This window comes from Morchella sextelata (assembly GCF_020137385.1).
Source record: "Morchella sextelata strain SCLS chromosome Unknown scls_13, whole genome shotgun sequence".
Lineage (NCBI taxonomy): Eukaryota > Fungi > Ascomycota > Pezizomycetes > Pezizales > Morchellaceae > Morchella > Morchella sextelata.
Genome location: NW_025408628.1, coordinates 1,288,403 through 1,311,898, shown reverse-complemented (window position 1 = coordinate 1,311,898; position 23,496 = coordinate 1,288,403). Strand labels below are relative to the sequence as shown.

General features: G+C 48.8%; 7 protein-coding genes across 7 annotated transcripts; 3 read left to right on the top strand and 4 right to left on the bottom strand.

Moving 5' to 3' along the window:
• Positions 1-101: 101 nt before the first annotated feature.
• H6S33_002763 (uncharacterized protein) lies at positions 102-1,785 on the bottom strand (the record flags this gene model as incomplete). Its single annotated transcript, XM_044834135.1, has 4 exons — positions 102-308; positions 373-1,330; positions 1,385-1,576; positions 1,637-1,785. 4 exons carry the CDS (start codon positions 1,783-1,785, stop codon positions 102-104), a joined length of 1,506 nt encoding a protein of 501 aa, XP_044692924.1.
• A 2,309-nt stretch (positions 1,786-4,094) lies between these two features.
• Positions 4,095-5,958, top strand: H6S33_002762 (uncharacterized protein; the record flags this gene model as incomplete). The annotated part of the gene is made up of 6 exons (XM_044834134.1): positions 4,095-4,201; positions 4,304-4,498; positions 4,595-4,722; positions 4,784-4,872; positions 4,942-5,180; positions 5,244-5,958. The coding sequence occupies 6 exons, from the start codon at positions 4,095-4,097 to the stop codon at positions 5,956-5,958; spliced, it is 1,473 nt and encodes a 490-aa protein (XP_044692923.1).
• A 1,513-nt stretch (positions 5,959-7,471) lies between these two features.
• On the bottom strand, positions 7,472-10,654 carry H6S33_002761 (uncharacterized protein; the record flags this gene model as incomplete). Its single annotated transcript, XM_044834133.1, has 3 exons — positions 7,472-8,212; positions 8,271-9,721; positions 9,775-10,654. 3 exons carry the CDS (start codon positions 10,652-10,654, stop codon positions 7,472-7,474), a joined length of 3,072 nt encoding a protein of 1,023 aa, XP_044692922.1.
• A 1,624-nt stretch (positions 10,655-12,278) lies between these two features.
• Positions 12,279-14,638, bottom strand: H6S33_002760 (uncharacterized protein; the record flags this gene model as incomplete). The annotated part of the gene is made up of 4 exons (XM_044834132.1): positions 12,279-13,481; positions 13,539-14,359; positions 14,433-14,520; positions 14,588-14,638. The coding sequence occupies 4 exons, from the start codon at positions 14,636-14,638 to the stop codon at positions 12,279-12,281; spliced, it is 2,163 nt and encodes a 720-aa protein (XP_044692921.1).
• Positions 14,639-15,811: 1,173 nt separating this feature from the next.
• Positions 15,812-18,360, top strand: H6S33_002759 (uncharacterized protein; the record flags this gene model as incomplete). The annotated part of the gene is made up of 4 exons (XM_044834131.1): positions 15,812-15,949; positions 16,045-17,207; positions 17,288-17,968; positions 18,057-18,360. The coding sequence occupies 4 exons, from the start codon at positions 15,812-15,814 to the stop codon at positions 18,358-18,360; spliced, it is 2,286 nt and encodes a 761-aa protein (XP_044692920.1).
• A 3,247-nt stretch (positions 18,361-21,607) lies between these two features.
• H6S33_002758 (uncharacterized protein) lies at positions 21,608-22,533 on the top strand (the record flags this gene model as incomplete). The annotated part of the gene is made up of 3 exons (XM_044834129.1): positions 21,608-21,916; positions 21,977-22,398; positions 22,464-22,533. The coding sequence occupies 3 exons, from the start codon at positions 21,608-21,610 to the stop codon at positions 22,531-22,533; spliced, it is 801 nt and encodes a 266-aa protein (XP_044692919.1).
• Positions 22,534-22,837: 304 nt separating this feature from the next.
• On the bottom strand, positions 22,838-23,485 carry H6S33_002757 (uncharacterized protein; the record flags this gene model as incomplete). Its single annotated transcript, XM_044834128.1, has 2 exons — positions 22,838-23,119; positions 23,183-23,485. 2 exons carry the CDS (start codon positions 23,483-23,485, stop codon positions 22,838-22,840), a joined length of 585 nt encoding a protein of 194 aa, XP_044692918.1.
• Positions 23,486-23,496: the final 11 nt, after the last annotated feature.

The window sequence follows — 23,496 nt, the reverse complement described above, 5'->3', positions numbered from 1 at the left end:
ATAGAAAAAGAATCCACGTCATGAAAAACCATTCCGCTTCATAAACTAAATTATACTACAATAATCACACACCAAAAAATATGCGGCCACACCAAGTGACTTTACTCCTTATGGTCAATATTGATGGCTTGCTTGTTGTCAATCTCCAGCTCCCTCTCGCGGAGATCGCCAAGGTAGTCCTTGGACTCCATCGTAGGCACAAACCAGGGTGCATTCTCCCACAGATTATCCATAGCCTCCAGGGGAACCTTTGCGGTCTCAGGAAGAAGGGCCCAGAAGAAGATAGCGTTGGTGAAATTGCAGACAATCTGTATTGCGCCTATTAGTAACTGCAAGACCTCAACATGACACTGAGGGAAAGAAGCAACTTACGAAGAGAATGTAGTATTTCCAACCAATATTTGTCATAGCAATAGGGGTGACCTGTCCGATCATGGTGTTCATGGCAAAACTCATCATGGTAGCCAACGACACACCGCGAGATCTGGTAGCCGTGTTGAACACTTCGGAGGGGATAATCCAAGAAAGCGGACCGCAGGTGGCACTGAACGAGAAGTTGTAAATCCATGTGGTAGCAATAAATCCGATCTGGGCGCTCATCGGGTTATCTTTGCCAGGTGGGAACAACGCCAGAAGAATAGCTCCAACGATGAAGGTGACACAATTGCCCAAGTTCCCAAAGATCAACGGCCAACGACGACCAAAGTGGTCAATGAACAAGATACACAAGAACTGACCCACAAGCGCAATTATAGAGTTACAAGCCTGGTAGAGCAATGTCCTCTCGGTGCTGACACCAATCTGTTTGAAGATATCTGGTGAATAGTACTGGATTGCACTGACACCGGTCAACTGGATCGACGACTGCAGAGCCACACACAAGAAAATTCTCCTGAAGTTGGACTTGTTCTTGAAAAGCTCTCCCCAGGTCTTTGCGCTGTGCTCATGTTCGTGGGTGATCTGGTCCTGGATCTGCTCGAACTCGGCACGGACCCACGGGTCATCCTCGTTTCCATGGGCGTGGAGCTTTGCGAGGGTCTTAAGACCAAGGTTAACCTGGCCGTTGTCGATGAGCCAACGTGGTGATTCAGGGAACAAGAAGATGAGGAGACCAAGGATAGCTGCCGGGACACACTGAATTGCGAGAGGGACACGCCATTGGTTGTCGTCAGTGGGAGCAAAGCCCTTGTAGGCGCCGAAACCGATCCAGGAAGCGCAGAGGGCACCGATACCCAACATGAACTGCTGGAGAGCAGTGATACGACCACGAATTGTAGGGTGCGCCAACTCGGCCTGGTACAGCGGGATAATCATGCAAAGAACACCGACACTGCGATTATGTAAGTCCTAGTTCTGGATATGAGGTATTGTGAACATGACTTACCCAATACCGGCAACGAAACGTCCAGCTTGGAGGAATCCAATGTTCTGACCACCAGCTTGAAGACCACCTCCGAGAATAAATGTTGCAGTAGCAATGGAAATAGTTCCACGACGGCCAACCCAGTCACCGAGGTAACCTGCGAAAAACGAACCGCAGAAAGCTCCTGCAGTGAACAGCGATACTACAAGACCTCTGCAGATACCGGTATGTTAGTATACCATTAAAAAAGCCTATAAAGAGGAAGAAACACACTTCTCATTATCTGAAGGGCTGAATTTTGCAACGAAGGAATCTGAAGCCACAACCTGAGCAATAATACCCAAATCATAACCGTAATTGAAAGACCCTATCGACGCGAACAGGCCGACAAGGAACTGGTACCACTTTGGTGGAATAGTCATCTCGAAGAAGAAAAAGAAGCTCCTGTCTCAAAAGTCAAAAGAACACACAAACTGCACGACTGAACTGCAGCAACTGACTGAGCGACTGTCTGGATGAACGGACAGAAATCCCAATTGCGGGGAGGCATCCTCGTGCCATTTAAATAATCTACACCTTTATGCTTCGCTTCCAGTCCCCCCTACGCTGTTCATCATTACCCCATACATAACTCCGGATTATCTGATATCACGCTTGCCCATGGGGCAAAATTAATAACATGCGGCGCACCCACTATCCCCTCCCCTGCCTCTCTGCTCACGATTCCCGATTTCCCCATTTCCCCAGCCTGAACCCTAGTCGAACCCCAGGTGTCCCCCACCACGCTAGGATAGCTCTAACGTGGGGATGGGGCGATATACTAACAAGCATCGCACATTAGGGGTGGGCACAAGATTCAGGGAATCACACCCTGCCCCAGCCGTTGAAGCTAGAATTGATTTCAGGAACAGCTATTCCCACGTAAGCTACATCACGAGCAGGGCAAGAATTGGGGAGTCGGAACTTTGAGCTTTTTCAGGGCTAGCTAGTAGCTGCGATAATATGCTCTGCCATGGGGTTCAGATCGTGGGGTATCGTCTCAGAAAAAGGGCAGGTGCTGTCGAACTCAATGCTGTATGTAGGCAGAGTAGGTAATCTGTGGGATATATTGACAGGCATACTCGGTATACGTACTCGCGATAAATTGCAGTTGGCCAAAAGTTCCGTATGGGGGTTGGTAGGCAAGCATGTCGGACTATCGGTGTGAAGGCAGCGAACGTGAGACCAAGGCTTGATATTCGGCACGCTCCAACTCGGCTAAATTGCAACATAATAGAGTAGTGGGCCATGAGATTTCAGCCCAGTCTCACCTCCTTCCTCCACAACATAGCCGCGTTCCATTCCTCCCTCGTGTACCTCGTGGTCCGAGGTTCTGAGGTTGAATTCACCTGACCGCAAGCTAGAGAACGAGAAGTTGCTTTTGGAAATCCAAGCGAGGGCGGGAGAGCCTGTACAACTGAGGCGTAGCTATATACTCAGGCTAAACGGAAAAGCAATTAGAGGGCTGGAGGTCAATAGCCCGAGCTTTCAAATGCGAGCTAGATAATGAACCGAAGAAAATTTTATCGTGTTTTTGGTATATTGATTGATGATGATTGCTCGATGATGAAGTGCTCATTCATGCTAGACTGGCGGGAATCCCGGTTATTGGATATTCTGAAATGTTTCTTGATCTTGATATGAGTACTACTAATCCAGTGACCCAGGTTCAAGTTTTTCCGTTAGTGCATATATCGGTACTTGGATACATCATGTACGTATTCAGGGGAGGCTGGTTCGATTTACCCATCGTCCTGTGGGACTTCTATGTCTTCCGTGCCTTCATCAGGAGCATTCGCGGCCACAAAACTCTCCGATGTTCACGGCAGGCTCGGCAGGGCGGCGGCGGCCAGGGGACGTTGGAAATGTCTAACGCGTTTAACAGTCGGCATGTGCCTAAACTGGCACTGGCACCCTCGCGTGGGAGAAGCAGAAGCAGGGATGGCGCATAAGCCCTACCCTACCCCGCTTTCTCTCTAGCAGGGGGCGGTTAAAAGCTTGAGTTTAACCATTTAAACGCTTTACTAGCACTAGGATTTCTCCGACGTCTGCCCAGACTTTACAATTCACGACAAAAGCTCTGAAAGTTGAACAGTCTCCCATACTGAACGTCAAATGCTTGCTAGTGCCATGGGATCCCCCGCAATTGGTATTCTTCCAAACAGCGGTGAATCCCGGGTTTTCAGGGCCATCGGCATCAGCTGCATCTCATATTTTACATATGTACATAGATACACCAAAACTTTGAATGTTTGAACGATAGGCGTTCTCTTCTACCGTTTTCCCAAGTCACCGGGACTCACGATCTCTCGATTTGGCTTCCGCTATCTCATCTCTGCTAGACTTCGCAGTTTGGCAGTTTATCCACCCTTTTTTGTTGTCGTATGTACCTCCTACACGCAGTTTCATGTAGCTTCCTGGGTATTTCCACGGTGCTGGTGAGCCAGCTGCAGAAATCCAAATGTTTTCTCCACTTGTCTTCCCGATCCGAAAGACCCCCTCATCTTCGATTCCGTCCTCATGACCTCTTGCTTTGAGGGGGCATTTAAACTCGTCGTTTCCTCTGCCCTTTCAGAACCCATCTTCTCGCATCCCCCTCTGCCATCCCTCTCCTCTGCACCACTATTCTGTGTTTCTCTCCCCCAATAAAATACGTTCCATCCATATATTATTCGCCAGTTGATCCGGCACAATGACGACCTTCACCAAAATCGCCGAAGATGCCACCCCCTCAATCAGCATTGACACTGACCGTGTCCTGTCTGAGATCAAGCCAGAAATCTACTCCGGCTTTACAGAGTGCGTAATCTATTGACTCTCGCTTGCCTGTGACGCAATTGAAAGATCTGTGTCACCATCAAAGCAGTTCATTCCATTCTGACGAGAGTTCATAATCACTAGACACATGGGAAGATGTATTTACGGCGGTCTCTATGATCCCGGCAACTCCCTTTCAGACGAGAACGGCTTCCGGAAAGATGTCATTGAGGTTTTCCAAGAATTGAAGACACCCGTTGTTCGGTATCCCGGAGGGAACTTCGTTGCGACCTACCATTGGTACGAGGGCGTTGGACCGAAGGAGAATAGACCGGCTAGGTATGATAAAACTATATGATCCTAATCCTAGCTCTTGGTCAATTTGCGGTTAAAATAGAGATTGGCTAACCTAGTTTGGTTGTTTTGTTAATAAAGGCCTGAGCTTGCATGGAACGGGATTGAGATGAACACATTCGGTACTGATGAGTTCATGAAATGGTGTAAAGTTGTGGGGACAGAACCGTATTTGGCGCTTAATATGGGCACTGGTACCCTTGATGAAGGTAACTCCGATTCTTGAAGAAAAAAGGTTTTGGACATGGTTCTAATGAGGTTCTTTATTAGCTTTGGGATGGGTTGAGTACTGCAACAGTGATAAGAACACATACTGGGCCAATATGCGCCGAAAGAACGGTCATGAGAAACCATACAATGTAGGCCATAATTCCCCCTATCTCACTCTCACCGCAATTCTCGTCCAGATCCTAACTAGCACCGCTTAGGTTAAATACTGGGCTCTCGGAAACGAGGTCTATGGAGAATGGCAGGTAGCGGCAATGACCAAGGAGGATTACGCGAAGAAAGCATACCAATGGGCAAAGGCATTGAAGCTCCTTGATCCCTCAATCACTCTTATTCTTTGCGGTGAGACCGGGTACTCAGACTGGGATCGATATGTCTTGCAGGAGTGCATCAAGTGGACCGACATGCACTCCATCCACATCTACACATGTGACAAAGAGTAAGTCCACCAGATAAGCCCCGTAATATAATAATCCGGAGTACTGACCGATTCCGTAAATAGACATCTCCCCAACGCCAGCGCTCCCCTCTCAGCCGAACGCTCCATTGAAATAGTCGCGGCCTACATCGACCAAGCACGCATCCAAGCGAAGTGCAAGACCCGACCAACAATTTGCTTCGACGAATGGAATATCTGGGACCCCATCCGCGCGCCTGGAGACAAGGGCGCGGAAGAGCTATACACCGTATCGGACATGTTAGCCATGGCCGTCTGGTGTAACGTCTTCATTCGTCAGTCCAAGTGGCTCGGAATGACAAACATCGCTCAAAATATTAACGTTATTGCCCCTGTCATGACCACGCCCCGTGGTCTCATTAAACAGACAATCTACTTCCCTTACTACCTCTTCACAAACTACATGCGTGGAAACACCCTCGGCACCCATCTTAGGTGCGGGACATACGACGGTAGGACTCAACCTGACTGGATTGAGACCACTATGGATACCCCTTGGTTGGACGTGTCTGCCTCGTTGTATGAGGGAAAGGTCGGTCTTGCAGTCGCAAACATCCACCCTGAGAAAGCGTTTGATGTAGAGATCAAGGGACTTCCAGAGGGCGTCGAGGTGGACGTCTACTATGTCACCGGTGAGAACCTGACTGATGTCAACACTGAGGAGAAGCAAACTGTGGGTATCAAGGAGAGCAAGTGGACCTCAAAGGCAAAGTATACTTTCCCTAAGCATTCGTTCACTCTGCTGAGGTGGAAGGCATAAGTGTGAGAAGTGGTGCGGGGTCGAACAAACAAACTAACGTAGAGAGCGGGATTTTCTTCATTTTGGCTGGGAATTGTTGATCAGTTCACTTTGTCATGTGTATATGTAGCTAGAAGGAGCCATTATTCGATATAGAACAAACAATGCATGTCGTTTTTCTTCGTCTGCGGGGGTACTCGGGTGATCTGATTCAGCCGAATGCAAGGGGCGGGAAGGTGACTTTTACTCTAATTTGCGCATAAGCGACGACGTCTGGTTACGCGCATATTGTGGGTGTGGCTCCGGTTAATTCTCGTGGACTGGCGAGTGAGGACCTGTGAAGTAGCGGGCTTTGCACCAGTGCATCAGGCCACCAAACGAAACATGATTTGCGAATGAAGAAGGGTTATAGCAGATCATTCGTGGAGACTGTAGGTGCTCCTCCGGAGATTATATGATCCGGTCCATGCGCCGGGACAGTAGATCATGATGTGCAGAAACATGTTAGATATGGGCGATCTCTACAGTACTCTCGGGATCTCATGATCTATCGAACTCACTTTTATTGACGCAATGGATCGTTTATTTTTTTAATTCAGTCTTCATATGTGCTTTTAATTACTGCCGGGATAACACTGGATCATAAGAAAGTTGCCTCCGGGGAGCCGGCCGACCAGGGCCGGTAGGCAATGCGTGCATGTACTCCTGACATTATACTTGTCTTTTGTCGGTCGTATGACAATTCATATCTTGAGTTAGTCGGAATCAGAGGAATCATCTCAAATATTTCCACGGAGACAACAAGAGTAGAGGCAGAAGAGATGAGATTGTTAATCGAGTGATATTCTGCGATTCAGGACACTTATTACATGTATTAGCACCGAGCAGCGTCTCTTCATTGGTTGGTTATAATGATTGGAAAGGGTCTAAAATGACACAGTTTTCGGTAGACCTGCTCTACAATATCACATGATACAAGATGAGATGGCTTAGTAGGGACAGCTATTTGGTTGACCTGACACTAAGCCCGGATTATGAAACAAAGTGAGTATTCCTGACAGCTGGCGTCCTAGCCTTAGTGGAAATAACAGTGAGAGGTAAAGGGATGGCGAATCTAGTATTCGTGTTGCTTTGGGTGAATACATGTATGTATATACATAGAATCCACCACACTCCTGCAGCCATCGACCCCTTATGTTGTCAATCATTTGTCCAATTGCAACCAAAAACCCATTCTCACTCGTTATAGTATCTATCACGAATTCGTAGAAGCGAAGGTAACGTAACCTATTCATTACAGTCTACAATGCTTCTAAGATTCCTATTTGAGCCCCCGGAATCATCGCCATATGTAACCCAACAACCAAGAAATTTCTAAATACAGTGCGGAGAAAGAGAAAAACGTCCAAGATATATATCAACCTCATCATATGGTACAAATACATAGGCAGAGCACACACACATGAGGCCGTTTAATTCATTTTTTTTGTTTCCTAATCGTCTAGTCCCCTAATAGACAAAAGCCCCGGCCCCATCAATCTGCCCTTACTCTACCCGTACCCTCAGCCTGTGGCTGATCAGCACCCATTACAAACCCCCAGTTCGCCTTTCTCTTCTTCTTTCCCTTCTTCTCTCCGAACTTCTCGTCGAACTTCCTGATCTCTGTGAGAGAGGACATGTCGTCGCTAATGCTGGCACTGATCTCCTCAAGTGCCTTGGCGAAGTGGCGCTCCTCTAACAGTCTCTTCTCGGGGTATTGATATTCCTCACCAGCGGACTTTGCCTTTGCAGCATCGGCGTTTTCCTCGCGGACGCAGGCAAGTGCGGCAGAAACACAGATATTCTTCAAATCAGATCCAGAGAAAAGGTTTGTCTGGTCTGCAATGGACTCTAGTGATACAGTGGGCGCTAGAACTTCACCCTCAAGGTGTATCTTGAGGATCTCAAGTCTATCATCGCGGGTGGGAAGGTCAATAAGGATTCTACGGGGAAGACGACGGAGAACTGCATCATCAAGGTCGAAGGGTCGGTTTGTAGCAACCATTATGAAAGCGGTGGTTGTTAGATCGGCCCATTCTTTTAGAAACTGGTTGATGATCTCGCGGTGGGCAGTTCTAGTTGAGTGACTGTGACGGCTGCCAAAGATTGCGTCGGCTTCATCTATGAAGACAACACAAGGAGAGAGCTTTTTGGCGAGTGAAAAGATGGCTTTAACGTTCTTTTCACCTTCACCAACATACATGTCAAAGATTTCTGACCCACTGACTTCAAGAACCTATGGAGAGATTAGAAACTAGCCGTGATAAGTTAATTGAGGGGGGATTGGTGCATACTGTAGCTCCACTCTCTTTGGCGACGGCTTTCGCCAACAAAGTTTTACCAGTGCCGGGGGGGCCATATAATAACACCCCCGGTATCCTGTCTGTTGCTAAAACACCATACTTGAACGCCTCTGGTCTTATGAGTGACATTGAAGTTAATGTTTTCAAAGCCTCGATAGTTTCCTCCGGAGCTCGGACTGAGGAGAATCCTGTATGAATATTCTCAGGGTTGATGACACCGCCGAGAAGCTTTTTTTCATGTGGCGTGCAATTCTTCGGCAATTTTACTTTTGTACTTTTCCATTCCCCACTAACTTTAGTGAATGTCGGGTCAAGTTCACCATCCATTGCTTCGATTTCCTTCATTGTTTTTTGTCGGAGACGCTCATCAGAGGCCCAAGCAAACTTTATTGCATCACTATTGTCGAGAAGTTCAGCAGCCTGTTTAATTTCTTGGATTCCAATCTCTCCTCCTTTGCCTAGCCGTTGGCCGAGCACAGTGGTCGCGACACGGTGAACCCGATCAAAGTTCCAAATGGTATCCTTGATTCCTGAAATTGCCGTCTCACCCTCGTCTTTTTTCAGGTGCCAGTCCTTGGGGACAGTTAAGGAGATGGCCTGGCCTGTATCTCCACTTCTCCTTCGGATCACATCTCGTAGGTGACGAATGTTGACCTCTCGTATCCGAGCTTCTTTGTCAACCCTGAAAACATCGCTCAAAACGTTATAAAGATGAGGGGGGACAAGAATTGTCCTCTCATAGGAATCTTCGGGCTGAGACTGTATCAAGCGTAAACCTGATTTTGTGAGGTTTTCTGAAGTTTCCTCCATCGACGTTGTGCCTAGAATTATGATATTTTCGCCATCTCGGCGCCGTCGTTGAACTATATCATGAAACATACGAATTACCGCATCCCCGGAATTCGTTCTTTCTAGTTCGCGATAGTCGCGGATATGAACTATTGTTTTGTTTGATTTTGACTGGCGCTGTGTTTTTATGGTTTCTTTCGTATTTTCTTTAATGTCTTTCGTCGTTTCTGAAGTTGATGTCCCCGTAATCGAGGGAGAAGATTTTGCTGCTCGCTTCTTTTGAGCGGCGGTTATAAGGGCTTCCAAAAGTGCTTGCATTTTCTTCTCGTTCGAATGATCCGAAAGAGTTTCCTGCGTTTTACCAAGACCTGGAGCGCCGAGGGAAGAAATTGGAATTACAGTCGCTCCTGCCAATCGTCCAGACATCAAAAGTTGCTTTAGAGGCTCAGGAAGATCGCTGATGAGCTGTGAAGAAAAACCTTTTGGTGGTATGGGCTCTGCGTCATGTTCTTCTTCCTCTTCGTATTCCTCTTCCTCGTTTTCCTCGACGTCTTCCTCGGGTTCCTCAACCTCCTTGGAGAGGGAAGAGGCGAGTTGGGCGTCATATCCTATGGAGCGGATTGCGTGAGACGAAAACCCAGGAGAGGTTGACACTGGAGTCATTATTAGTTCTTGAAGGCGGATTAAAGCAGTGGATAATACTCACAATGCCGTGAGTCACCCAAGAAATCACCAGCTATCTCCTCCAAATCCTGGGCATCAATCCGTACGAGATCCGCCCCAACGTCTGATGCTACAGCCTCCACCACTGCGTCCAAGAAGTAGATCCCACCTTCTTTTGGAAAGTGAAGGAGACAATTCGACTTCATAGAAGCGAAGCTATCTAGGTAAGTTGCTTTGGGTAGCATTAGTCCGGCTTGTACATGCGTTATGATTTCCTTCCATACAACATCGTCTACCCAATAACGATACTTTTTCTCTGTTTCTATCTCCTCAAGCAGCTGTTTAACCTCCTCGTTTGTTTCTAGCTCCTCTGCAGATTCGGCCTTCCCTGACTCCGGAATTTCCTTAGCTGGAGAGATCCCAAGCTTCCAATTCGCCGGATTCACAATGCTGTCCTCCCGCAGTGTTACTCCATGTTCGAGAAACCAAAGCGGTACGTCAGGTTTCGGCATTGCCGGGATCATCTTAGGTATCAACCGTCCTCCCCTCGACTTTGAACCCGATGGCCGGCCCCGCGGTCGCTGAGGCCGGTCTGCTGGGTTCTCGTCACCACCATTGGAGAGAAGCTCTTCCGTCTCTGGCTTTATCGTAGACTCTGCAGGTTCTCCATCAGTAGGCGAGGCTCCACCCCCCTTGCTTTCTCTCGGGGGCGAATCGGCCTGAATATCAGTCTTCTTTGTGAAGAAGTCTGCGGGAGTAGCGTTAGGCTTGTGCGGATCATTCGGGTCGGTTTGGAGGGCTCTTGGGGTGCCATGGAAGCATCTTGTTGTGCTTCGGAGGTGTCGTGATGGGAGGTTCGGAAGTGGTCTTCGTCGCGCGATGGGGAGCACTGACAGAAGCGCCCGTCGGGTTACAGCTAGCATCAGCCTTGGAGTGGATTGTATAGAAGGCAAGCTGTTTCGGGCTGCCCTTGCACGTTGAGGGGTCGAAATGTTCCTCGAGCAGTTCTTGTCGCTTGGGTCTGAAGCTTCCAGGGCTGATTATTTTTTCCTTTGAAGAGGCGGAAGTGCCAAGACAGGCAAAGTATGACTATCAGCGCTCCCTATCTTATCTGATCATCTAATACCTTATCAAAGTCAATGATCAAATTGACGAAACCGTGATTGATTAATCCAAAGCCTAAATCACCACAATCCAGCTTTGGAAAGACAGAGCATCAAATTTTGGTAATACATGGGGACATAATCCGTTGAACTTTCAGTGATATCTGTCAAAATGAAGTCTGTCAAATCGTCACAGCTGAGAGGAATCATTAATAGCTCTGTAGCTTCAACTGCCATTACATGGTACTTCTAGAATCCCCAAAATTATGGTGATACAACACGAACCACATCAACTAATAAACGTAGGGTGGGGCTTAGTAGTCTTTCAATCTAATAGACGGCCACCACTGATAGACCCTCACTCCCAATCACTTCTGGAAAATTACTATACATGCATATATGCTCCTCCCATCATTTATATATGCTCCTCTCCGGCGGTGAAAGTCCGTAACTCGCAAGGGGCCCGGGCAATAGAAGAAAGTCCCAGGACGAGACAATCTTCCATCCGCGTTCTTTTTACCAGAAGTTGTGTACTCAATCTAAAAACCTTTTGTATCATGGATGTGCCTATACTTGGGCTCTTCTGGTTGACTTCCAGCCCTTTCATGCACATCAATACGGTAGCCATATACTGACACCAACTTTCCGTTCCGCCATACCCACAAACAACTATCTAGCGTACATGGGTACCCTCTCCCTCCCCACCACCACTACTCAAGCCGCCCGAGTACCCCGCCGCGCAGCTTACCTATCCACAAGTATAAGATCAAACCTCGTTACCACCAAGACCAACACACAACCCCTCGTACCCCCTAACGCTGTGAAACCTGATGATCATCACAAGCAGGACGTCTTCATACCCAATTATCCCTACCTGGAATAACATATCTCCTGCCGTATGAGTTGTGTTAGATATTTCTCTTTTTTTTAGTTACATCATGACATATCACTCGCATTGATTAACTGGTCTCAAAGTCATAGGCAAGATGTGTTCAGTTGGAAGTATCCTGAGACATGCATGCCATGGCGCAGTCTTGACTGTTTTTCACCGCGAAAGACTTGTAGGGTAGCCTCGTGACCAGCATGTGGTGTGATCGCAGCAGGCAGAACGAGGAACGGGTTGACAAATGTCTGGGAACAAGATTACTTGTAGGGTATTGATCTTTTGATACGTATGGCTATGTAGGCTACCTAACAACATCGGGTGTTTTCAAGAGCTTCAATACACAGTACAGCAAAGTATCCAGGTTGCAAACCACATGTGGTATATTCGAAACCCATCCTGCAGTTTTCGATCACAAGGCATCACTCGACCCAACGCAACCACACCACGCAACTATATGACGGAAGGAAATAACATTCAAATAGCAAAAACACACAAACACTCTCTTTTCTTCTTCAAATTGGACTATCCAAAAGATAACCCCCCTTGCACACACTCTCTCTAAAACCTCAGATCCCAACCAATCCCAGGTCCCAATCTCGGCAGCTCCTCCGCCACCTGCTGCACATCCTTGTCGCCTCTCCCCGACAAACAGATCACCACATCCTCGCCCTGCTTCATCGTCTTTGCCAGCTCCATCCCGCCAAAGATGGCATGCGCGCTCTCCAGCGCCGGGATGATCCCCTCCAGCTCCGACAGCTTCCGGAAGCCCATAAACGCCTCTGCATCCGTGGCCGCAATGAACTTTGCGCGTCCCGAGTCCTTCCACGATGCCAGCTCCGGACCGACACCGGGGTAGTCCAGTCCTGCAGAGACGGAGTGCGTCTCGTCGATCTGGCCCTCAAGGTTCTGGAGCACGTATGTGCGCACGCCGTGGAGGACTCCCTTGGTGCCGCCGGTAAGTGTTGCGGAGTGGCGTGCGGTGTCTAGGCCGTCGCCGCCGGCTTCGACACCGAGGAGCTTGACGCTAGGATCGTTCGAGAAGGGGTAGAACATGCCGACGCAGTTAGAGCCGCCGCCGACGCAGGCTACGACTGCGTCGGGGAGCTTTCCGCGGAGGGCTTGGAGCTGGGACTTGGTCTCGTTACCGATGACGGATTGGAAGGTTCTTACGATGGTTGGGAAGGGGTGTGGACCGATAGCAGAGCCAATGATGTAGTGGGTGGTTGAGAGGTGAACAACCCAGGCCCTGAGCGCCTCGTTGACGGCGTCACGGAGTGTTCGGGAGCCGGCCTCGACAGAGACGACTTGGGCGCCGAGGAGCTTCATTCGGAAGACGTTGAGGGCCTGGCGGCGGACATCTTCGGCGCCCATATAGACGGTGCACTTCATGCCGAACTTTGCGCATACGGTTGCGGTGGCCACACCGTGTTGGCCTGCACCGGTCTCGGCGATGATTTCGGTCTTTCCGAGGCGGCGAGCGATCAGAACTTGGCCGAGGGCGTTGTTGATCTTGTGGGAACCAGTGTGGTTGAGATCCTCACGCTTGAGCCAGATGTTGGCACCGTCGCAGTGCTCGGTGAGGCGCTCGGCGAGATGGAGCTGGCCCGGGCGGCCCATGTATGGGTAGTAAGAGCGGTATTCCTCCCAGAATGCGGGGTCTTCGTTTGCCGCTACGAAGCCGGCCTCAAGCTCTGCAAGACAGTCCATTAATGATTCGGGGACGTACTGGCCGCCGAATTCGCCGAAGCGGTCAGGGATCGCCTACAGATAATGGGATTAGCAAGTGGTTTTTGTGGTCGTTGACTACGAAGTACATACGTGGGAGTCAAGCTCGGAGGCACTGAGTGCCATGAGCTGATCGCCGAGCCCAGGGCCGGAGGGAACGTCCTTATCAGTAATGACCGCGGTGGGGTGTACGGCGCCGGTCTCGGTGGCTTTTCCAATGGCCTCGACCATCCCGACTTCGCGGGTTGTGGCATCGGTGTCCCTGCCGACAATGTGAGCGCAGTACTTCCTGACGGCCTCTGGCCTGGAACCCGGCGCGGCCTCGTCAAGGACATTGACGATCTGGGAGCCAATAACGACACCCTCCGCAAACTCGCCGACAGAGAGGAAGTGCTCGCGGGTGGATACACCAAAACCGACCGCAATGGGCGTGTTGCCGGATGACTCATGGACCCTCTTGCAGAGATCCCCGAGGCCAACATTGAGCGTCCCTGTCGCACCGGTGACCCCCATGCGCGACACAACATATATGAACGAGTCTGCGATTCTGCATAACAACTTCAACCGAGCGGGACTTGTGGACGGCGCAATCAATGGGACGTAGCTCATTCCCTCCTTTCTGCAGCTCTCACGGAAGCGGACGGCCTCCTCGGGAGGGAGATCGCAGATGATGAAGCCGTTAACTCCGGAAGACTTGCAGTCTTGCACAAACTTCTCGTCACCGTATGCGAGGATGGGGTTGTAGTAGCCCATGAAGAGGACGGGGACTTTGAGGCCTTTGGCGCGGGCATCGCGGACAACGGCGAGCGTTGTGGTAATAGAGACACCATTAAGGAGGGCGACGGTGTTGGCCTTTTGGATAGTGGGTCCGTCGGCGATGGGGTCTGTGAACGGGAGACCGAGCTCGATGAGGTCTGGATACAGAGGAGGGGGAGAATATGAATTAGTTTGGAAAGTATGAAGAGAGATTTGAGCAGTCTTTCGTACCAGCGCCACCAGCCTCCATGGCGAGCATTACATCAACAGTCTCGCCGGCGGTAGGATAGCCAGCGGTGACATAGGTGACGAGGGCTCTCTATATTTTTTTTTAGTAGTGTTAGCTTCAATTGCTAGATAATTTGGCGGGGGGGGGACGAATGCACCCTGCCCTCGGCCTTGCACCTTGCGAATGCTTGCTTGATTCCATCGGCCATTGTATATTCAGTAAGATTTATATGTATAAAAAGTGACTGACTGGTTGATTGATTAACTGGCTGTTGAGTGGTTGGGAAAAACAAAGAAATAGCGGGCTTGCCCAGTTCCTTATATAGAGCTTGTCCGGGAGTGACGTTTTGAAGCGAAAAGAAAAAACGGTTGGAGGGGCCGGGTTCTTGGATGGCGGGGGCAACAATGCATGTACCTACATGTACCTACTTGGTGAGTATGCAATCGGCTAATGGAGCCGCAACCCCCGATAACAGCAGCCATTTGGTGATTAAACACCAAATCCCGACCAGCAACCGCCCGGCGCAGGGGTACATGGGCATCCATTTGGTGATTAAACACCAAACCCACACCCGCCGGCGCACTCTATCTGAGTGATTTGGTGTTTAAACACCAAATACCATCCCGATAGTCTGCATTGATTGTATCGCGGGCGGGTGGGCATGATTGACGTCAAGTGCAGAATCCGGGCGAGAATTATTATTTGGTGATTAAACACCATCAAGTCGTCGAGATAGCGGCCACTAGCTACATGTAGAGTACATGTTCCTTGTGCATATTTCTGTCCTGCTGTAAGAGTCATACCTACGTCTTGTATGCGACTACATAGACTTTGAGATTTGATAAGTCCGGAGGCTAGCACCTAGAGCACAACTATCGGGTAAAAAGTAGAGGATGGACTGATGGGTAATTCTATAGGTTTTGTATTAATTCCGTCAGGCTAATGTCCTTTGTGTATGTAGTAATGCTTGACTTTATGGCATTACGTTACATCTGTAAAGGAGAAATATGATATCTAAGGTTGTTCCTAAAACGATCACCAGATTCTTCGATTCCAAATTCAAGAAGGTTTCATGTCACTCCAAGTACTGCCATTTTGACTGGCCTGTCTGCCAGTGCATGATATCGAGCTGTGTTACATAATCCCACCCCACATTGTGCTGTCGCATCTCTTGAGGCTCACTCAGAGTCTCAGACATGGCTCACACTAGCCATCTTGGGTGGAGGGGCAACCAATGCAGGTGGATGGCAGCTGCATAAGAAAAAAATCTAGAGCCAAGACCTCATCCCTCTCCACGACCACGGAGGTCTCATTCTCACCACATTCAATTCTTCCCCCACCCTCCCTCATATACCCTCTCTACCACCGGCAGACTCGCACAATGGCTGCCCGACTGCGTGGAGTGACGAGTAAATGCATATTCTGTACTCTTGCCCCTAGGCAGATAACACCAATCCTTTCACGACAACTCCCAGGCGCAATCCCAGGAACAGTCCGCTACAGATCTGTCAAGACAAAGGTACAGTCACACATAGCTTCAATTCGCCCCTCTTCCAACGCAACTACCATATACAGTGCAACAGTAGTATATATACAGCTAACTTATCTCTCCAGCCCGCCTTCCGTATCCTCAAAGACAGCTGCAAAAACCCCAGCGTCCTCACCAATAACCAACTCACAAAGATCCTCCGCTCCATTTTTGAGCGCATCCGACCCCCTTTCCTCCCCCAAGGCAGCGATCGCTTCCCCTCTGACTCCATCCTTCCTGAATACCTTGCAGCCCTAGACCTCGAGCCCCAAAAGCTCGTGCAAAAGTTCCGCCTGTTCGAAAACGATGTTCTCTTTGCCGCAAGCTCCAGCACAAAATCCGAGTGGAAGTCTCCGCGCCATGAGCTCTTCACCACGCGCTCCCAGATCACCGCCGCAATCTCCTCCAACGATGGACTCCCGTTGTGGCTCAAAAAGCAATTTCAGGCTTTCGTAGGCACGGAGGTGGCAATTGCGGGGAAGGATGTGATGGGCAAGGTCGCGGATCTGCGGTACCCGCAGGAGTGGTATCCGAGCACAAGGCATTACCAGCGCACATGGTACTTGCACGTCGGCCCGACAAACAGTGGGAAGACGTACAACGCGCTGCAGCGCCTTAAGGAGAGCCAGAGCGGTGTCTACGCGGGGCCGCTTCGGCTGCTGGCGCACGAGGTCTACGAGCGTATGAACGCTCAGGGCATACCCTGCAATCTTGTGACGGGTGACGAGCGCCGTGTTACGAGCGAGGAGGCCGGGATCTACTCGAGTACGGTGGAGATGGTGGATCTGAGCCGGCGGGTTGATGTCGCGGTGCTCGACGAGATCCAGATGATTGGGGATGAGGACCGTGGGTGGGCATGGACGCAGGCGCTTCTAGGTGTTCGTGCGAAGGAGGTGCACATGTGTGGTGAGGAGCGGACCGTGGAGCTCATCTCGAAGCTGGCAAAGATGATGGGCGAGAAGTTGGTCATCAGGCGATATACTAGACTTGGTGGGCTCCAGCTGATGACGGAGAGTCTCAAGGGCGACCTCTACCAGCTCGAAAAGGGCGACTGTGTGGTTACTTTTTCGAGGAAGAACATCTTTGCACTGAAGCGCGAGATTGAGTCTACTACGGGGAAGAAATGCGCTGTCATCTACGGCTCCCTGCCCCCAGAAACTAGGAGTATTCAGGCCCAGCTCTTTAACGACCCCAACAGTGAATACGAAATCCTCGTCGCCTCCGACGCCGTCGGTATGGGACTCAACCTGTAAGTCCCATTTCTAGAAACTCCGATCATTGGTATCTCCTCCGATCATTGACCCACTAACACACACACAAAAAAAACAGGAGCGTAAAACGTATCATTTTCGAAACGACCGTAAAGTTCAACGGCAAACAAATGGAGCCCGTCTCCGTCCCTTCCATCAAACAGATTGCCGGTCGTGCCGGCCGCTTCCGCGTCCCCACCAGCAAATCCGCCGAGACCCACGTTGACATCAGCGCCTCCGCCGCGCTCTCCGCACCCCTCCCGGGGCTGGTCACCGCACTCGATGACGATGACATGCCGCTGCTGCGGCAATCCATGGCCATTGAACCACAGCCGCTCCGCTCCGCCGGGATCCTCCCTTCCACCACCCACATCGAGAACTTCGCAGCCCTCTTCCCGCCCGATGCGCCGCTCGCCAAGATCCTGCTCGCGATGCGCAGTTCGGCGCAGCTCAACAAGAGCCTCTTCCACATGTGCTCCTTGGAAGATATTTTGATGACCGCGCGCGCGCTGGAGAGCGTTAAAGGCCTCACTATCACGGAGAGACTCATGTTTTGCATGGCGCCCATCAGCACGGACGATGCTGTGCAGGCGGCCGCCCTTGAGATGGCAGAAATCTTGGCTAGCTCCCGCGACGGTAGCGTCCTTAAGTTGCAAACTTTCGACCTCGAGATCCTCGATATCGATAACCCGACGCAGCCCGAGGAGCTGCGTGCGCTTGAGTCTCTCCATAAGAGTCTTCTGCTGTACCTATGGCTCTCGTAATCCACCCCCCCCCCCCCCCCGCGGGGGCTTTTCCCCCCCTCCCCTGCTCATATGATTAGAGTTAACATTTGTCAATGCACATAGATGGCGCTTCCCCGCAACCTTTACACCCCGGGAAACCGCACAGGAGCTCAAGGTTATTTGCGAGTGTCTCATCGACACGGCGCTTAAGAACATCAAGTTGCCGCGCCATAAACATGTCCTCAAGGAACTCTTCAAGGAGGAGAAGGTGGTGGAGGAGGAGGAAGACGAGGACGCAATCATGGACCGCGAGGAGGAGGGCGAAAGCGTGGTGCCCCATGTAAATGGCGAGGCGGTACCGCTAGCGGACGGCGAGATGGGCCTAGAACCGAAGGAGTGGGCAGTGGAGAGGGGCGCCGCGATCTAGTATCATTGCGGTTGCGTGGTGGTATGGAGGTGGCAGGCGTGTATATATATCATGTATGTTGCTATATTGGAGTGTAGAATATTTGGCTGTGGGACCGGGTGGATAAAATGGTATCTTTGGCGGCGTTTATTGTCTAGTTATTAGTCTATATGTACACCCGTGTCTAGATAATTCCCGGAGCCCCCATAGCAACGGAGTCAACTTTTCGAAACTGAACAACAACAACCAGATACCTCTAGAAGAAAATATAGATACAGGTAGAATAGACATAGTCTCTATTTCCTATATGGATATTTTTGGGTTGATGCAACGAACTGCTGATGAGCTAGAATTAAAAGAGTATTGTTTATAGTATTATTTCATACAAGTATAATTAGACCTACCAAAAGCGGAGGCCAAAGATACAAAGTAATGTTTTTTCACAACTTATTTTAGGATATTCTTATTCTACATTCTCTCTTTAGCTATCCTGTCCAATCTTGTATGAAAGTTCACTTTGGTTGTGGTTAATTGAGCCGTGGGGGTCCCGTTGCCATGATGGAGGGGCTCCGGGAATTTTCTAGACACGGGTGTAACAACAAGAATCTGAGAATACTCCTCCTCTCGGGCTGGTTTTATTTCAGGCGGCGGCTTGGAGGGGGTGAAGAGAACATGATGGCTCTCTGTAAGAGAGAGCGCGTGGAAATATGTGGGTTTGATCATTACTGTGTAATAACTACTATACTTTGAGAATTTGCTAAAAGAAGGCGCTTACGTCAAGGTTTCGTGGTGTAGTTGGTTATCACACAAGTCTAACACCAGTTTCACTTGTGGTCCCCGGTTCGAGCCCGGGCGAAATCATGATTCATTTTTCTTCTCTTTTGAAAATGTTTTTTTGAGTAGGTAAACTTACAGTCGGGGCAACAACCAAAGTATATACATTTTAGCCAACAAATTGATTGTCTGTACCCACTGGCAAAAATCTTTGTTCGCTGTTCAATTATTTTTATTTTTGCTCCCAAAACAACTAACTGTACCTAGAGTAGGTTTAGTGGTGTTGGGATTTTGCGTGGGGGCGATTGTCAAGTATTGTGGATGCAGCGATCATTGGCCCTGCAAATCTTTGCTAGATAGGGAAAGTTCCGTCGACCTGTTTTTAGGATGATATACATTGTTTTTATCAGTCACGTGCATATAGGAGGGTAGCCCACTCTTTAATATAGTGCCAACCTGAATATTTCTGTAAATACCGATGTTGATCATGGTCTACTCCTGTATGAGCCTCATCTAGGGAGCGCTACTTGTAGCTGTTCGATTCCGCCTTTGAAGATAGCCCTTATTTATTGAAGATCGTGGATAGTAGAACCCGCGAGAGCCTTCTAGTCAAGAGAGGGTTTTAAGATCATGTGTGTATGTTTTTTAATGGCCCTAGCTTCAGAGGGGAGTGATCGTGAGTAGATTAAGTACATATGTATTTAGTAGGCTCCCGGACTCGGGGTATTCAGCTAGCTTCTGTTGCACGCATGGAATGTCTGTGCTATCATGCGCCTGGTGTTGAAGTAATAGCGAAGACGGAGTGCACATCTTCCTGCGAAGACGGAATTCAGAAGTGAATTGTTGACTTGAGACATCAATGTAGCGTCCTTGCCCAGTGGCTGAAAGTTAAATAGAAATATGCTAACTTGCTGGAGAAAAAAGTATCTCGACCGGTACCAACCACAATAACGTGTGTTCTACCTTCTATTGTGTAATGTTGGATCGCTAGGGGGGTTTTCTTCAGTCAAATATGCCACTCTGAGTATAAATGTGGTAGGCTATTTCTATGTATATATACATCCTCCATGGCTCAGTTCTAACTCGTAGGGTGTTTAGATGTGGCAGATGCGTGTGCTCATCAGCGGGTTGAAAAAGTGGGGAGAGGAGGGGAGGAGGAAACGCTACCCCGCAGATGTCACTTCATTTGGTGCTCTAGGTTGGTAATATATTGTAACTACATGTATATGTATGTACTTACTGTATTATAGTAGTGGCTCTTTTCCAGATACATATATATAGGTGATGGCCGATGTATCAGATCTTGTATCAATATCCCCACGGAATACATGCCCAGTCTGGTGGGAGAAGCGCAGTCTAGGTAAATTTGTCTATATTCTCTAGATCTACACACGAGTACCAGCGCGAGTAGGTGTAAGCTAGACAGTACATAGTTTTATTTCGCGATAATATTGAGCACTGCTCCCAATTATCCCCCAGTCGAAGCTTTTAACAGCTGCCGGTCCAAACAGCTGCAGCCTACTGTCAGTACGGGGCCCAGCTGCAGGCTATATAAATTATTACGGAAATACACTACATGTGCTTTCTCTCTGCGTAAAATTAAAATGTAATTAGATCATTCATGAATGCATATAATTAGGGGGAGGGAACCCTCACTAGCTATAGTAGCGGTGTAAGTCAGAGATCGATGGCAGCTAGAGAACTTTGGGAGATACTAATGCACCTGGCATTCTACTAGTATCAGTCCAATGTGTTGGATTATAGAGTATTGGACTACATATATATTAAATTCTCTTAATAACTAGACCGAAGGTACTTAGTATGCAGTGGATATATATGTACCTACAGAACTACAGTGCGATACCTACATGGCTTTTATTAGCAATATAATCCTTGTAAATGTAGGCTTCGGGGTGATTTGACGAATGCACATGTGCATAGAGTACTATAGAATGTTTCGCGGACTCTAGACTTATTAGAGCTTCTAAGTGTGTTAGGTGATGTTACGAAGGGGTATGTATGTGTCAATGGTGGGAAGGGGACTGATATGATTTGAGCCTCACAATTCCCTAGTCGATGCCCAGTCGGTCCAGTGCATTGGGTAGTTCAATGGCCCTGGTTACAGCCTCGTTTACTGCAACGTTGCTTGAAGCGAATTGGTATGTAGGGTACATGATAATTTCCAATCCCTTTCTTTCTCACCCGTACTGCACCGTACAGCTTTGTAGGCGAACCATTGGTATATACAGTCACATACTCCTAGCAAATACGTGCAAGTAGTTGGATTTCTTCCGCCTACCGACACTGACTGTTCCCCACTCCTCTCTCCCTCTTCTAAACTCCCTACACTAGATACGTACAACACACACATACACACACACGCACCCACACACACGCACGCAAGCAAATATATCCTACAATCCACAACCTAAATATTAAATCTCTTCCTTCTCACTACAAGCTATCTTATAATAGAAAGAAAGAAAAGGAAATCATGCGGCTATCTTCACTCTTCCTCTTGGCTGGCGCGTCACTTGTGTCTGCACAGTGGGGCGATTATCTCAACCGTGTTCTGGGCACACAGAAGCCACTCGCTGCGAGTGTTGAGGAGGTCGACCAACACATCGTGATCGAGAGGCGGGTGCGCAATATCACATCTGAAAACTGGCGAAGTTCCATCAACAATACTGCTGTCACTGAAGGTTCTGACGTGACCGAAACGGCCGAAGAGTGGTATTTCTACTTTACCACAAGTAACGTTAACGGTACTCGGAACGCGACGAAATGGGATGGGATTTTTGAGGTGTGTGGTTGCTTCTTATCTTTGTTGCTGCGCATATGAAACTAACAAGAAGTGCTATAGGAAACAACTGTTCAGCTCGCTGCTGCTCAGAACCTTGCTGGCCCCGCCCCCAAAATTAATCTTGGGAGAATCGACTGTGCATCGCCCGAAGCCATGGAATTATGTCAGACCTTCCTCTTGACATCTCAGGGTAAACTCCCAGAAGTTTACCACATCGCATCCTTCGCGAATGGCACCGTCGAGATTAGGGAAGTTCCTTGGCCCGCCGAGTTGATCGACGGAGAGCAAGCGGCACATTTGGTGAAATTTCACACTGAAGCGGCATGGAAGAATGTTGACGCCTGGTCGGGTATCCTCAATCCTATTGACGGTGCGCTGAAAGACTTCGTTGTGCCTTATATTTCTACGGCCTTGATATATTATGAGACCCTCCCGCCGTGGGTCATGATGGTTACGATCAGTCTTTTGGGAAGGACTATTATGTATGCCTTTGTCCCTATTACATGACATTTTATTTTATGCATGCTTATCTTGTCCCGATGTACAGGTCACGGATAACTAGGGGTGTCACTACAACCCCACCAAGAGCCCCCGGGCCTGCTGCTGGTTCTTCATAATTTCTTGGGCTTCTGAACTTGTAGTGTCAGAGATTTGGGTTCGGCGCTTTGTTTGGTTTCTTTTATATTCGGAAAGAGTCGGTCATTATTGAAGAGTAGGCTATAAGGAAATGGCTAAACAACTAAGAAAGGGTGATTTCTTTTTGAATATTGGGAACACACTATTCCGTGCAGTGGTGTTTATTATCACAAACACAGATATAGGGGTCAAAGAAGGAAAAGCTCTTACTTTTTCCATTTTTCTTTTTTTTCCCAGAGAGATTTGAACTTGTGGTATTCATGTACGCTCACTATCGTGTAACTACTAAGTTTCATTTGAATGAGAATCGGGGTTTAAGACTCGTTCGCAGGCCTTGTGCAGATTCTCCAAATCCGAAACAACCTTTTCGTCCAAACCTGCGTTGGCGAACTTTCCGTAACGCAGATCGCTGAGATCTCCAATTGTAGTTTTGAGGTCTTCGAGTATCTCATCGCATTCCCTATCGAGATTTTTGAACTCTGCATCAAGATCTTCGGCAGCGGCCGTCATTTGCTGTAAAAGCTCCTTTAATGGGAGCTTTGGTTCTGAAGGAGCTGCACCAAAGAGCTACATGATAAATTCCCCAGTTAGCGTAGTGAAAAGCCTACCGGTGTTTTCTGTGAACCTTACTTCAATCCCCGTCATCGCGTCATCATCTATGTGCTGCCCCTCTCGCTGCTGCCTTTTTGCATCCCTTCGTTGTTTTGCGCCGAGTCGAGCTTCGAATTGTATGTTCTTTTTAACGCGATCACATGTTTTGTTGCGCTGAAGCTGGAGCTCTGCGTAAAGGAGCTTAATCTGAGGATTTGACTGCTTATCTTTTGGGAATAGTTCAGTGAACTTGCGGAGAGAGATGATGTCCTGTAATGATGCACGGGAGAGGAGAAATGACGAGAGAATCTCGTACTCGAGCGCCGTGGTACTTGAAGCCATTGATATAGATA